The sequence below is a fragment of the Condylura cristata genome, unplaced genomic scaffold, assembly GCF_000260355.1.
Source record: "Condylura cristata isolate star-nosed mole 26May11 unplaced genomic scaffold, ConCri1.0 scaffold00001, whole genome shotgun sequence".
NCBI classification, from domain to species: Eukaryota; Metazoa; Chordata; class Mammalia; order Eulipotyphla; family Talpidae; genus Condylura; species Condylura cristata.
In genome coordinates, this window is record NW_004567102.1 from 67,253,517 (window position 1) to 67,270,203 (window position 16,687).

The 16,687-nt window shown below is 37.3% G+C and overlaps 1 protein-coding gene across 1 annotated transcript in view; it reads left to right on the plus strand.

The window, feature by feature from the left end:
* The window catches only part of ENPP3 (ectonucleotide pyrophosphatase/phosphodiesterase 3), a 66,424-nt gene that overhangs the window by 9,605 nt on the left and 40,132 nt on the right, over positions 1–16,687 (plus strand). The window contains exons 3-6 of the mRNA XM_012735301.1: positions 2,678–2,800; positions 4,496–4,621; positions 8,974–9,034; positions 12,460–12,557. Coding sequence (XP_012590755.1) covers positions 2,678–2,800; positions 4,496–4,621; positions 8,974–9,034; positions 12,460–12,557 — 408 coding nt within the window. The remainder of the gene's footprint in view (positions 1–2,677; positions 2,801–4,495; positions 4,622–8,973; positions 9,035–12,459; positions 12,558–16,687) is intronic.

The following is a 16,687-nucleotide window of genomic DNA, read 5'->3' on the forward strand; positions in this document are numbered from 1 at the left end:
GTGTTTCCACAGCTTTTCTTTTGCGCTGGATCTTATATTTTTTCAGTCATTTTGCTAAAGAACAACCTTCATTAACTTCCCATGTTAGAATGCTTGAGAAATACAATTTGATTTCTTACTGATCTACAGATATCTTTATCATCATAACCAAATACTGGATAGTTTGCTAGATATTAAATTCTAAAATGAAAATAATTTTCTCTAAACATCGAAAGATACACTTTTCTAGCTTTCAGAGTTGCTTTTAAGAAACTTGATGATAGGACCTTGTGAGATCTTTCATAGACTGCTTGTGATCTCCTCTCTGGGGCATTTAAGATCTCTTTATCTTTGTTGATCCATTAGTATAAATTTTGCTCTGGGAAATTTAGTGGTTTATCTTAATATAACAATTTATGCTCCTTAGTTCTGGGAAATTTTGTAATATAATTTCTTCAGTAACCTCTATTTTTCTTTCACTTTTGGGTCCTTTCTCCCCCTGTCAACTAAATGGTAGTGTTAATTACATATATCAACCAAATACATACATCAACATAAGGCAGCCTATTAATAATCTCCTGGACTGAGACAGAATCTTCTCAGGAGCCAAAATTCTGCCTATCACATCTCTCATCATAACGGTATGTCTACTCTCTCTGTGATGAATGCCACCTTTAAATTCTTTCAGATTTGAGCCTCTTACTCTGAAGGGGATGAAGGTGCATAGTCACGGTTTCATATCCAGACTGTCAGCCATTTCACTCTGCTCAGCTTCTGTGTATGTTCCCACTGACCTCACCAAATGCAGATGCCTTTCGTCTGGGACCTCTCTGGGGTCCCTAGGAAAAGTCAGTTGGCTTTTCTCTCTCCTAGGGCTTCTTTCTCTTAGGCACATAGTTTTTGCTTCCTCATTCTGTTTTTTTCTAATTCTCATTTTTATTCTGCATCCATTTTCTGTACTCTGGTTTAGGTTGCGTGTCTTTTTCGAAACTGCTTTCCCCTTGTTCTTTCTGACTTATTTTTTGAGGAACATGACCAGTGGCCATGTTTAAGAAAACGATATGCTATTTCATAGCTTGCTGTTCTTTTCCAAAGAATAACGCAAGCACTTCTCGAAGTTGTTAAAACTGTGCACAGTTTTCAAGCAAATTCTTTATATATCTGGAAATCCTTGTGATTCTATTTTATGTAAACTTAATAATTTTTAAATCCCATATTTTAAAAAAATTTAAATATGTATGTGTATACATATATGTATACACACACATATATTTATTTTACATCATTCTTCATTTTGTGCATTTTTCTATTTTGGTCTTTCATTTTATGACTTTCATAGCCAAACTATAATAATATGTATCAGGGAGATCTCTCACTTTAGGATCTGTCAGTGATTTTATACTAGTACTCATCTTTAATCATTTTAGTCTATTTTGAAGTTGAGTATCCAAAAATATGCCCTTAACCACCTGTATGTAAAGCAGTATACAAGATATCAAGGGACTCCTCCTTTCTCCATGAGATTAACCAATTGTCCTAGCACCTTGCAATATTTACTATAAACCAGTGCAGTTACTATTTTAAAAACATTTCTTAATATAAAATCTCCAACCATATCACTGCTACTTACCATTTTATCCCCAGTGTTTTACATGGTGCCTGACACATAGTGATGCTATTCTGTGCAATTTTAAAAGAAAAGAGGATAGGATATACGTAGTTGGAATTTCCCTAAGCAATGTCTAAACCCTCTTTATTGCCAAATTACATAGGTAAATCCCTTAAAGTACAAAGTTCAAAGCAGTATCACAGGGCATGATGGATGATATTTGAAGAAAACACACAGCAGGGGGAATTGGCTTATATGAGTACAGAATCTTTGAACAATAGAACCACAGCTTTCCTGTTGCTTATTACCACTAAAATGCTGGTGGCTCCCAACTGAATGTGTTCAGTTTTCTCTCCTGAGAATCAGACTTCCCATCCAATGTATATTTGCTTGTTTATCCAAGAAACTCTACCAACCTTCTCCTGAGAACCTGGCTTACTTAGTAAAACTCTTCTTTAACTCATCCCACTTTTTCATTCTTTATGTAAAGTCATTCTTTTAGTCCTGTTTATATTTTCCAGTGCCTGCTGCCACCTACCTGCCCCCTTTTTGGGTCCTTAACATTTGTGGTTTGGATTGAAGTCACCTACTTGATGATCGAGAGTTTCCATCAACCTTGCTTACCTGTTTTCCAGAACAAGTGTCTAAAACACGGATCTGATGACTTGTCCTCTTTTTATTCTAGTGACTTTTTGCTACCAAAAGTTAGACAAACTTCTTGGTATGGCATAAATACATTTCTTCTCACCAATCCATCTTCACCTTTGAATGCTGTTCCTTAGCTATGACCTGTCCACATTTGCCAACCTTAGCTTCATTAAAAAAAAATCCTGATCTCTCCCTATGATTCAGTGGGGTCCTCTACACCTTCTTGTTACTTTAAATCCCACATCCCTCTTGATCCTCCTATGTGTACCTTGTACATATCGGTGCTTCTTTTCACATTCCACTCATAGGTCATACAGCATCATAAAAATGTTCTGTTTGTTCATCCTAGCTCATGCTAAGTACTTCTCTGTGCTTCCACTGTCTAACTGTGAGAGTGAATGATTTCCAAGCACTAGTTTTCCAATTTCCTTTATTATACAGGCAGCTGCAGGAAAAAATGCTTTGATTCATCATACAGAGGACTGGAGAACTGCCGGTGTGATACGGGATGTAAAGAACGAGGTGACTGTTGCTGGGATTTTGAAGACACCTGTATGGAATCAAGTATGTATTTAGGAACATGTTGGTTGTCCTGCCATGAATGCATGTTCAAATATTCTGTGTTTGCCAGAATTGCCGTGATACAGTACCACATGGGTGACCTAAATAAAAGAAGCTCATTGTCTCACAAGTTTGGAAGCTAGGAGTCCAAGATCTAAATTTTGTTAGGGTGGGTTCCTTCTGAAGGCTGTGAGGGAAGGTCCATGCTGTTTTCTCCTCGCTTCTGGTGGGCTGGCTCCTCATAGTTCTTGGTGTTCTTTGGCTTGGGAAGCATAACTCCAGCTGTGGCACACCTTCACAGGGCATTTTCCTTACATCTCCTCTATGTCCAGATTTTCCCTTTGACATCATTTCAACTTCATTATCTACATAGATCCATTTTCAAATAAGATCATAGTCACAGGTCATGGGAGTTAGGACTTCAACATTTTGGGGGAGACACAATTTAACCAATGAAATATTGTTATCATTGTTATTTTACATTTTAAAAGACAGGTTTACTAGGAAAAGGAGAAAGATAGGCACCCTCACATTCACAGTAGAGGCAGGAGAGCTGCTCACCCAATAACACCTGAAATATAGAACCTGTTATTCTCCCTTACTGTCCGAAATGCAGTGTTCGCACCTTATTTACTTGAACTAGAGATGTAACAGGCCACAGTAGGAAAAATCCTGCATAGTTATATCAGTTTCTATGGGGTTTTATCAAGGCTGAAGTTAATCATCTTATTTAGTTCCATTTGCAGTGGCTCTCAAATTTCAAAATGCATGGGACTCACTGGAAAAGTTGGTAATTCTAAGTGATACTGATGCCACCACTTGACAGAACACAATTTGAGAAACACTGCTTTCTTGGTGGAAGACAATTTGCAAGGTTTAATTTTTCCAAGAAATAAGAGAAAGTTGTGGGAAGGGGAAGGTATGGGTCTAATGGTTGAGGGGAGTGAAGATTTAAACAGGCCAGTTCCTTACACTATGCTCTCATAAAGGGCAAGAAGGAGGGGACTGCCTGGTAGAGATAAGATCTGAGTTTCCTTTATTCTACTTAATATCCAAAAGTCTTTTATTTCTAAGTAAATATTAAATAATTGGGAGTGAAGAACTTTATATACAATAGAACCACATACCAGTCACCTCTCCAACAAAGCACAGGACTGATATTCACTTTAATCACTGTTTCCTAGCCTGTGGCAACAGGAAGAAGTCTTGTTCCAACTTCTTGTTCTTAGCATTAGAATATACTTAAAGGCCTTAGCCTGTGGTGTGGAACTAATCTGACACTTCTGTCACATCAGCTGGGAGCTACTCTGACGTGTGTTCATGACTGCAGCTTTGACTGTTCCTGTTGCTTTTTCTGTCACTGTCTCTTCTTACAAGCCCTTCAACAAGGCTGAACAAAGCTGCTCTTCAGTGGCAAAAATCATTTGGGGAGAGTGGTTCTTCACCATTGGGAACTCCCACCTTTAGGTGGGCAAAGGGTAGTGCTCAAAGTTTCCAAATTCAGAGGTGTGCTTGCTCTTTGTAACATGGCATTTTTCTCTGCCACCTAAATGAGTAAGAGTGATGGATTACCCTCATTTGTATTACACATTTTCATGAATTTAACCCTATCACAATAATGCAAGTAAATAAGCATACAATTTGCATTTGTGGTATCAGCTATATGAATGCTCAGAACTGAATTGTGTAATTTTACAGCTCACATATGGACATGCAATAAATTTCGGTGTGGGGAGGCCAGACTACAGTCCAGCCTTTGCTCTTGCTCCGATGACTGTTTGCAGAGGAAAGACTGCTGCATTGACTATAAAAGTGTTTGCCAAGGTAAGCAGAAGATGTGGACTCTTGGCTTTGAGTCCAGTGACCCTAAAGCTGGCTTAGGTTGCAAAAATTAAGTCAGAGAAACTTCATCTACTTCATTTAGGAGAAAAGACCAATGTGTTTATTGTAGGAAGAGATGTGGGGTTTTTGGTGTGTGTTTATAATTTTTTTTTTTTATAATTCTTCTTCCATGGATTTATAGCTGCTTTTAGCAGCTCTGGCTCCCTTCTTGGTTCACACAAAGTGTACTTTCCTGAGTAGAACAGGCAGCTACCTACTTCATTTGTCCTCAAGTACCTTTCCCTTTGGCTTACTTTTTTCTGGTCATTTCTCCTCACAAATTTCAGGAAGCTATCTTGACTCCTTAAGGGCTTAATATGTGTGATGTAAACATTTATTCTTCACAAGAGTCTTGCTCTTTGCTTGTTTACAACAAAGCCTGCTTCCTGGGTCTGCATATAGACCACTTCAGATTTGCTGTGGTAACACTTGTGGTACATTCCTTTTTGAACAGTGCCCTTACCCTCCATGTCTACGATTCCACCTTTCTGTAGATTCACGAGTTTACAGCCAAAACGACAACTCTATTTTCTAAAAGGTCTTAAGAAACAGTATATAGCAGGTGTTCTCTGTCCTTGTGTTTTGATTATTCTGGTTACTGAAAGATGGTGGTTTTGGCTGAAAGAAAGCAAGAAATGTGTTTTTTGACTAGAGAGGAGGAGAGAGTACTACATAGATATTATAAGATAGAAGGGAAACTTAAAGCTTGATATTCATCAGCAATTCAGGTCTTTTTTTCTTCAGTAACTGTTAGATCTCCCTTTGATTTGAGATACCACATGACAGATCCTACAGTTAACAATAATGAAAATAATCATCTGGTGTACATATCAAGCCTGTGCTATCTTTGAAGCAACTGTCCTTAGTGGTTAAATTACTCGTAATACCCTCAGAGAGTTGATGTGGAGCCAAAACTAGAATCCAGGTTATTCAACTTCTAATTCTACCCACTTGATCCTTTGTAAGTGATGTAGATTTTTTAATAAAAATCATCAATCTTTCCCAAGTTGCTGAACATTTACACAATGTACTTATCAAGAAAGTTGCTAAAAGCTAACAATCTGGGCCCTCCCTGGTGGCGCAGCGGGTTAAAGCCAGCACTAAAAGCTAAAGCCACTTACACATGAGTTCGATCCCCGGCTGCCCCGGAGGTGACCACATGGCGTGGCAGACCTCTCCTGACATGCCCGCTGCTCCCCTCAGCAGTGTACTTTTGTCAGTCAACCTGTTCTGAATCCTCTCACTGTCCCTTCCTCTCTGGCCTGTACCCCAGTTCTGTAATGCATAAGTAAATCTTTTTTTTTTTAAAAAGCTAACAATCCTTTTTTCATAATGCTAACTCCACCGAAATAAGTGGCTTATCCTTTTAAAACTTTTAAATAGAAAAAGAGATTAAGTGAATTTTGGTATTTTTTAGATAGGGGGAAATGTTATAGTAGAAACAGTAAGCTTTTAGTAGAAAATAGGTTTGCACTAATAGATGAATCAATTTTGTATAAAATACAATTAAAAATCAGCTAAAGGGGCCTCCCTGGTGATGAAGTCTCGACATTATGAAGTCATCAGTAGCCCCTTGCAGCACGAGCTTGATTCCCAGCCAGGGAGGTGGCCCACATGGCGCAGCAGACTTCTCCTGTCCACCCACTGCTCTCTGCAGCATTGTATTTTAGTCTATTCACCTTTTCTGTTTCTCACTCTGTTTAAGGTGAATCCTCTCACACACACACCCCACCCCCCACCTCTGAGGTGGGTATCCCACTTCTAGCTTGCATGAATAAATAAGTCAGTTAAAAATGTCCATCAGAAAGGAGAATAAAAACCTGAAATGATAATGTTTCTTAAAATAATAATTGATATGGAATAGTGATCATTGTCATTAAGATTCATAAAGTCAATTAGATTCTATTTTGCTTACTTATCTAACAATTTCATGGACCATATTATTGCCTTTGACAGCTTCATTCTGCTTTTCACCCCATTTTAAATCTCAACTTTTTATTCCAAGAGTGAGCCTCAGGTCATGTCAAAATTCCCATTGAATTCACTGTGCAATATTATTTGAAATTTACTATTGCCACTATTTGATATGTGATGGGTGTTAGTTTAATCATTTCAATTTACTTTTGAAATGTCAGTGTTTTTTGATTCAAAGGATTTAACACATTATATGTAAAAATGTTAGATGATTTTTGCCAAATTACATCATAAGAGTAGGTTGAGGGGATTTAAATAATTTTTGTGTGAGAAGCTAGGTAATTTATATTTTAAATTTAGAATTTTAAAAACTTGACAGTTAATTTCTATTATCTACAAAAGAGAGAATAGCATATTTTCCCCCATATGTCCATCATCTGGCTTCAGCAATTATTAACTCATGTCTATCTTATCTCATATTTACAATATATAATGTTGAAAAAGAAAAAAAAATATGACTCATGAATGCAAAGTGAGCACATCAAAAATTGATTTATAAGGTAATCAACTGGGATGAATGTTAAGCTGACTCAAAGAGAATGAAGATAGGACTGAAAGAATATTGAATAGTTACTGAAACAGTAATTTATGGTGATATCAACATAATTTGCATTTCTACAATTATTTCCTTTCAGGTAAGAAAGTTAAGATTGCTATTAGTTTTCTATCCATATCAAGGTTTTCAGGATAATTCTCAGCATATTAAAATGAAGTTTTGTGCAGTGGCGGGGTTGGGGAGGCAGTGCACTGGACTACGGTGATGGCACACGGGTGATTTGGTGATGGGAAGCCCATGGGGATTACAACTGAGATGGAAAAATGCACAAAATGATGTAAAAATAAACATTTTTTAAAAATTTGAAATGAAAAAAATGAAGTTTTGTGAGCAATCCTTTTGCTAATTTTTAAGTTTGGAGTGTTTTTTCTTAAAAAATATGTATTTATACTCTTTGCTCAGCCCCTCCTCAATTTTAGATTATTTTGAAGCAAATCCTAGAGTTAGTATCATTTACTTATACTTTCATTATATTCTTTAAAAAAGAGAACTCAAATTATAATACTATTAATACACATAAAATCTCATTGATAACTATTACTGTCATCAACTATCCAGTTTTCATAATTTCTGTTTATCTCATTATATACATATATATATTTTTTAAAGATTTACTTTATTTGTACATACAGAACTGGGGTATAGGCCAGAGGCTCAGGGCCGGTGGGAGGCTTCACCAGAGACAGAGTGGGGAGCAGAACAGGCAGATCGACGAAGTACACTGCTGAGGGGAGCAGCGGGTGGGTCAGGAGAGGTCTGCCGCGCCACGTGGTCTCCTCCGGGGCAGGCAGGAATAGAACTCATGTGAAGTGGCTCTAGCTCCTCAGTGCAGTGCTTTAACCCGCTGCGCCACCAGGGAGGGCCCTATCTCATATTTTTTAAAAAAGATTGAAATAGACTGAGTGGATTGTGTATAATATAGTGGATTAGCTCTCAGTTGTAAAAGTCCTTTAAAGGTAAATTCTCTCTTCCTCTTTTGTTCCCTTTTGCAACTTAAATGTTGGAAAATGGAATCATTCTTTTGAGTCCAAGTTTTGCAGTTGCCCGCCTCATGACATGGAGAAGAAGTTTGTCATTGTTTGTAATTCCTAGAAGTTGGTATTTAGGACCAGAGGATCACTCAAATTGAGGGGGTTGTGGGTGTATGCGTGTGTGTTTAACAAGTTTGCTTTCTAGGTGGTGGAGTTACAGTCATCAAGAGGCACAACTTGCTCAAGTCCCTTTTGGGGATGTTAGCCATTGGTGATCATTGTCTAAATCTATTAGGGGTTATAAATGATGCCATCCACAGTCTACCATTTCTGTTACATTCATTGGCTGGAATGTTCTATAGACAGAAATGTCTATGGAGAAGAAATTTTCAAAATAAAGATTTTCACAGTTTGTGTGATTCCCCATTAATGCCAGTTATTCGCATTGCTATGCTTTCTTTTCTTTTGTTTAAATTAACAATGTACATTGATAAAATTAATTTTTTAGCACTTGAGAAAAATTGCCATCAAGGAAAATAAATTGTTCCTTTCTGGCTAGAGGACTTCCTTTGTTTTCTTCTGATACAGATGAGCTGTCAGGTGTTCAGCTAGTATAAGTCATAGAGGAACTGGCATTGCCAGCCTGTGAAATAGCACCAGATATATTCTGAGGAATTTAGTCATTGGAATAACATGAATTAAGTAATTTTAAAAGCCCATATCTGTTGAATATTTGTCTTGCTCTTCTGGTTGTGATGCGACATTCTAAAGACTTTGATCTCATTGCTTTTCAGGAGAAACTCCATGGGTGAAAGAGGAGTGTGCTGCTAGCCAGAAACCTCAGTGTCCACAAGGGTGAGAATATGTGGGGATTTTCTTTCTTTAGCAAACTGGCATAGGGCAAGGTATCAGTCGTTGAGAAGCAGGGAGGAATTTCCTCCTCTTCTCCTCACTTTAAAGCAGGCAGTTGACAAAAAAAGACACCTTGTACTTTCAAATTCATTGTAGACTGCTGTTTTGCTTTATTATTTGCAAAGAACTTGTTATATTCCTGTCTTACAATGACTTTAAAAAAAAAATGGAATTAAATTCTAACATCCCCAAGGTCAGGACCAGCATTTAGATTACTCCATGCAGAACTACCCTGGCACCCCAAATTTACTCTGAGGGGACCAACAGAGGTTTATTAATTGATGGCCTCACGGTGAAATGAGGACCATGAACGACTAGTGGAGGACTTTGTCAGGTGGTACCGGTGACAAGCTCGGTACTGGGCAACCCGCAGCCCACCACCCCCTGCAGCTCCTGCACCTGAGGGCAGCGCCCTGGTTTTCTCAGCTCTGGAAAACAGGGCCTGCGTCTTCTGAGTCTGGGTCCATTTCTCCTTTTCACTAGCTGCCACTTATTTCTGCTACTTCCTACCTTACTTTTCTCTTCTGTTCCAAGTACTAGGAGGTTTGAGTTTGAATTCTGACTTGTACTAACTGCTTCTCTAAGTCTCACTTATAAAATCAAAATAATAATAATAGTAACAATAACAATAACAATAATAATAATAATAATAAACTATTAATAAAAACATCAAGGTCAGACAATTTCATGTGAGAATTAAGTCAGTATCATCATCCAGTGAATGTTTGAATCTGTTTAGACTGCAAATTAACGTGACTGTATATTTATGAATATAAGATTTTTAATCAGCCATATGCTAATGACTTAATGAAAAATTTTCTAATTCAGATGGCATTTGCCCATTTTAATTTCCTTCTGAATTTTTACACTTTGTAGCTAAAACATTCTCACTTCCATCTTTATTTTTTCATGAAGGTATAGTTCACATACATTGAAATATTCACCCTAATGAAATTTTGAATTTGTAAATCTGTATACTCCACAGATAGGGAGTATTCTCGGATATTCTCAGATATAGAATACTTCGATCCCCACAGAAAGATAACTTCTGTTATCTATCAATATAGATTCAGTTTTAGAATTTCTTATAAAAGGAATGATACCATATGTTCTCTTGAGTCTGTTTGGGTGCTTTTTTTTTTTTTCTTAACTGAATGTTTTTGAAATTCAAGTGGTATCACATGTATCAGTGGGTCACTGTGGTTGGGCACGTGCCTGGCTTTTTAATGGCTGCTGCTTTGCAAGGCTCCAGGGTGCTCCTGGTGGATAGGGTTGCTGGGGTGTTGGGGAGAATTGACATTGGGGGAGGGTTTGGGCATGGAGGCTTAGCTTCCTCACCCACTTGGGGCAGCACAGCCAGATGGCTGGTGTGGGAAGGCGCCCCGACCTTGTGTTCCTGATGGATGGGTTACAAAGGTTAAACTTTCCATTCTATGCGTTATGGCAACCTGTACTCAAATCTGTCCTATAACCACATGTTTACTTCTTGGTTTCACTGCTTAGATAAGGACCACGATTACTTATGCCGTTTATTTTCAGTAAATTGCTCAATATCTCACTCTGATATTTTAAAAATTATGTACACTACAATAAGTACATATTCTGGAAATGCAAATAGATTATCTTCCAGTGTAACTAGCTTTGCTAAGACACATTAAAAACCTAAAATGCTGGTATCAGCATTCAGAATTTTCTTTTTAATTATGTTAGGTGTTTGTCAGAATTTTAAAAGACTTACCTTGGAAATCATTTCTTAGTTCAAAATTTTATATGTAAAACTGCTTGAGCATGGAGTTGAAAATTTCTTTTACATATTCACTGGCATGCACTGTTTGGAATTTAGACACACTTAGTATGTTTATAGTTGTTCTTCCTAATAATCTTAAACCAAAAGTATCCACATGCCATCAACTGTATAATAAGTTAGTTTGTTCATTCACTGAAATACCAGATAGACATAAAAATGAATGACTTACCACTACATGCAACAGAATAGTTAAATTTTAAACATAATGTTAAGTAAAATATGTAGATACTAATCAGAATATATGATCCTGTTTACAAATATAAGTACAAGCATAAACAAAACAAATATATGTAGTTAGAGATTAAGATACAGGTTACTTGAGGTAGAAGCATGGTGTGTAGAGGTTGGTTACTACACCACAGTACCAGAAGAGGCTTCTAGGTCCTTGCTAACACTCACTTTCTTAGCAGGGTTAATGGCTGCACAGTGGAGTTCATTTAGGGAAAAATTATAAAATGCTACATCTTTAATTACATGTGATTGTGTACATGAAACACAAGTAAAATTTATTTATTTATCTATTTATTTTTAAAAGATTTATTTATTTATTCGTACAGAACTGGGGTACAGGTGAGAGATGCAGAGGGTGAGAGGATTCACCAGAGACAGAGTGGGGTACAGAACAGGCAGATCGACGAAGTACACTGCTGAGGGGAGCAGCGGGCGGGTCTGGAGAGGTCTGCCGTACCATGTGGATCTCCTCCCAGGCAGGCGGGAATTGAACTCATGTGAAGTGGCTCTAGCTCCTCAGTGCAGTGCTTTAACCCGCTGCGCCACCAGGGAGGGCCCACAAGTAAAATTTAAAAAGTGAAAAAAACTTGAATGAGAAAGATAGTCTTTAGCTATAACCACAAAGTTATGTTCCATCATTTTAAATGTTGCTGGGTCTAAAAGAGTTTGGGATGTTTTTGAATGAATATTAATATCCCGAGATCTTAGCATAAAAAGTCATAACAAGTCGACCTCAGAATAAAACATCACATAAATTAGAAGGTCTTGAGATTCTGTATCATAGTTATGTCTAAAAGTTGGTAGAATAATTGTAATTTTAATAATTTTTGAGTTTGAAATTTGATTTCAGTCTTGGTTCTTTAGCCAAGGCCAGGGCCAAGAAAGGTCTGCAATGTAGAATCCCATTTCTGGTGATGTTTTAATGCTATGCATGTATGTTGCTGACCTCGATTACAAAACTACAATTAATTAGCTCCATGTGTTCTTACCACTATGTGTCATCGATAGTCCATGCCAAAGAATAAATGGAAATAAAGTTTGCCAAAGTTACTCAAACTGCAAAATTCTAAGGATGGTTGAAAGATTCAGATAATATATGCAACACTCTTTAAAAAAAATATTTTTACTAGGAATGACTAATGTACTCAAAGTACTGGCTCTTAAGGAAGGTAGCAATATTTTTTAAAATAAAATAAATTTGACCACAATTTTGTTACTGTACTATCTAAACATTTTTAATTTAGAGAATTTTAGGAGATAGAGAAAAGTGTCTTTTTTTTTTTCAATCAAAATAATGGACTTTCTTTGCTTGTTTCTTTTCCATTTTTAGATTTGACTTGCCACCAGTTATTTTGTTTTCCATGGATGGATTTAGAGCTGAATATTTACACACATGGAGTACCCTAATGCCTAACATTAACAAACTGAGTAAGTTTTCTGCCAGAAGCACAAATGAGAACCCCTCAGTGGTTGGTCTCTAGATGGCGCCTTGTTTTCTGATTTTACCCTTAGTGGCTTCTTAACCCAGCCCCTCCCGTTTTCCTGATGACACTACCTCATGGTGTCTATCTTCATGGTCTTGGCCACTCCTTCCATCTTGGATGGCGTATTCATCTTTTTGTTTCTTTGTTTTCATTTATTTTGCATTTGAAAATATCTTCAATTCTATGGGTATCTGTTCACATACACTGTTCTATGGTTATCTATTCTATCTGTTCACTTACACTTTAAGTCTGTGTTTCAGCAAGATGAACATGACCATGAACAGGATCCTGAAGGAATCTTAGTAGACTGGGCAGAATCAGCAAAAACTGTCACTCCCAAAGGCAAAGAGCCCAGTTTCTATGTTTAATTCTGGAATCATCATGCCTTGATCCCGGCTTTCCACCACTGACTAGCTGTGACATCTCAGTCAGGTTTACCTCATCTCTTGGAGCTCCAGTCTTTTCATTTGCAAAATGGTTATGTATGCCTGACAGGAATAATGTGCAAATGTATATGTAATTTACATTGGATGATCTTTAGTCATCATTATAGTTGTTAGCTTTATTATTGCTTTTATCATGAAGTTGTACTTCTCTGTTAGGGTAGTCACACGATTTTATAAAATAACAATGAAGGGAAATTAAATTCTTATGGACTCAGAGTGGGCTGATTTCAGGGTCCATTACTTAGCTTCTTTACAACTCCTCTCTTCCTTTTCCTCTACTGTGCCAGACCCTCTTTTTACCTCCAAGATCCTCAAAATTTATGATGATTTTACTGATTTCCTGTTTTTATTTTTCTACAAATTATTTAAAAATAGCTGCTTGACTGAGTATTTCAACTACCTTTCCTAAGCCTCAGTTTCTTCTATAAAATAAGAGGAATTAGATCTGGTGACTTTTGGAAGTAGAATTTTTAAAAAAGATTTATTTATGTATGCATATAAGAAATAAAGCCAACCAGAGGCTGGGGGGTGGTGAGAGGATTCACCAGAGAAAGTGGGGAGCAGAATAGGCAGGTACTGAAATATACTGCTGTGGGGAGCAGAGGGCACGGCAGCAGAGGTATGTTGTGCCATGTGGTCAGCTCCTTGGCCAATTGGGAATTGAACTTGTGCTGTATTTGCTGGCAGTAGCTTGAAAGCACTGTCTTTAAACCATTTGCCACCAGGGAGGCCCAGATCTGGTGACTTTTACTGTTAATTCCAGCTCTAAAACAGCATGATTGTAGGAAGACACTACTTGCCCCTGCAAGAGTATTTTGTTTGTTTAGTTTCTCCCTTACTCACTGAGGTAACCCTTGAAGAAGTTGGGACTCTGACAGAACTGGATCGAAGTAAGATTTATCACTTACCCTTGAATTTTTTGATCTGGGAAGTAATTAATACTGTTTCTTTTTCCTTATTTGCATTTCTTTGGTAACCTAGATATCAAATTCTATCCAAAGGGTGATTTAATTAGCCAGGCTACCCTGAACTTTATTGAAATAGAATTATTTGACTTACTCACCAAGTTGGTGAGTTGGAAAGGACACCCGTGAAATGCTGAACTATTAAGAGCGTTTCCCTTTCTAAGGTTTAAAATCTTTTCTTGAAAGTCAGTCAGCAACATCTCAATCTTTTAATGTGTGAAGATAGTGCTGAGTGTACCAAAACCAAATGGGCTCAATCTTTAGGAGACCCACATAAGAGTAGATGCGGTGGAAGAACGAGGAACAGGACCTTGTGGGAATGGTGGACTTAAGTGGAGGATGGACTGCAAGCTTTGTCTTCCTTGTGAGTGAATCTAACAGAAGTATCACTGAAACCAATGTCGTAAAGTGTTTTGCTTATGTTTTCTTGTATGTATTTTATGATTTCAGGCCTTACAACCAAGTCTTGGATACATTTTGAATTTTGTGTATGTGGTATGAGATAGTGGCCTAGTGCCATTTGTTTGCATGTAGTTCTCCAATTTTCTCACCATCTTTTGTTGAATAGACTCTCTTTATTGTATGTTCTTGGTTCCTTTGTCTAAGTATAGGTTTATTTCTGGGCTCTTAATTCATCTATGTGTATGTTTTCATTCCAATATCACATTGTCTTTTGATTACTGTTGCTCTGGACCTACACCCCAGTTCTACTCAAAAACAAACCAAAAAACCCCTTTGTTCTTCAGTGATATCGGCCTACAGTTATATTTTCTTGTGGTCTCTGTTTGGCTTTGCTATCAGGGTAATGCTAGCCTTATGAAAGGAGTTTGGGTGTGTTTCTCATTTTTAGTATTCTGGAAGAGTTTGAGAATGACTGACATTAATGAGATTGTTTAAGTGTTTGTAAGAATTGCTATAAACATTATCTGGTTCTGTGCATTTCCTTTTGGAATGCTTTTAATGATTCAGTTTTCTATTAATCATAATCCTTTTCACACTGTTTATTTCTTCATGATTTGATTTTGGTATGTTGTATGTTTCCAAGAATTTATCTATTTTTTTCTAGATTATCTGGCTTGCAGGACATTATATATATTTTTTCTTTGTCGTTCTGGCAACATGTCTCTTTTTCATTGCTGATTTCATTTCATTTACTTCAGTCTCCCCTCTCTTTTCTTCTCCTCCACTTATAATATTTAATTATTTGTCAAGAGAAATTATTCTTTAGCCCAAATATTAATGTTTCATAGTCCAGGAACACAAAGCAGTAGGAAACTTCCACAGAAGTCAAGCCAAAGAAATCCTCTTTTTTTTTGAGATTTATTTATTTATGCATACAGAACTGGGATACAGGCCAGAGGGGGAGGGGAGGTGAGAAGATTCACCAGAAACAGAGTGGGGAGCAAAACAGGCAGATTGACCAAGTACTCTGCTGAGGGGAGTAGCGGGCAGTCCAGGAGAAGTCTGCTGTGCCATGAGGATCAGCTCCTTGGCGGGGATCGAACTCATGTTGAAGTGGCTTTAGCTTCTTAGTGCTGTGCTTTTACCTTAGTGCTGTGCCATCAGGGAGGTCCCGAAATCCTCTGTTTTAAGATCACTTTACACCCCTGAAAGATATTGGTCTTCCTCAGCATCTCAAAGTCTTTCCTGGAATCATATTTTCTGTGGAAATTTGTACATGCTTTCATTTCTTGGTTTAGTTACAGCAAACTTACAGGAAGCTTTAACCCCCCCAGGGATACAATAATATGAACAATATGAAATCACAGATGTTTGATCAGATAGCCTGGAAGTTGAGGTTTCAACAAAGCACTGGAAATCATAGTAGTTTTTTTTCTTCACAGAGATGGCGTTCCATATGCATTTTAAAGATTTAATATGTATTTATTTATGCATGCAAGAACTGGGTGCAGATCAGATGTGCGGGGCTGTGAGTGGTGAGAAAATTCACCAGAGACAGTGAGGATCTACTGAAATACACTCCTGAGGGGGGGCAATGGGTGGCACAGGAGAGGTCTTCTGTGCCATGTGAGTTAGCTCCCTGACTGAGGATTGAACTAATACTGCAGCAGCTGGTGATAGCTTGATAATGCTATTTACCTGGAGTCACCAGAGAGGCCCCTGTCCTTCCACATTGAAGAAATGGAAAGTTTTCTTTTTCTTAGTCTAGCTAATGGCTTACGAAATTTATCTTTTCCAAACAACAAAAAAATTTAAAATTGTTTTTATATTCTCTATCTCATTTATTTCTGCTCAAATATAGTTTCTTTCTTTGGGTTTTGTCTCTTTCTAGCTCTCGGTGTATAAAGTTAGATAAATTCAAGATTTCTCTTTTTTTTTTGTAAAATAGGTAGGTGTTGTTCATTGTTGTAAACTTCTACTTAGTACTGCTTTTGCTGCATCTGTACGTTCGATTCCTATTTTGCTTAATTATACATTTGTTCTTTTGCTCCATCCAGTAGTTTATAAGGCATTGTGGAGATGTATTTATACCATTATTTATATCTTTAGTATTTTCTTGGTAGAGACTATCCCTTTTTTAAAGAAAGTTAAGGAATAAAACATGCACATGATAAACATTTTAAAACAATATTGAAGGGTAGATATAGACTACCAAAAATACCCTTTTCCTGATCATCTTGGTTTTTATGCTGCAAGAGCAA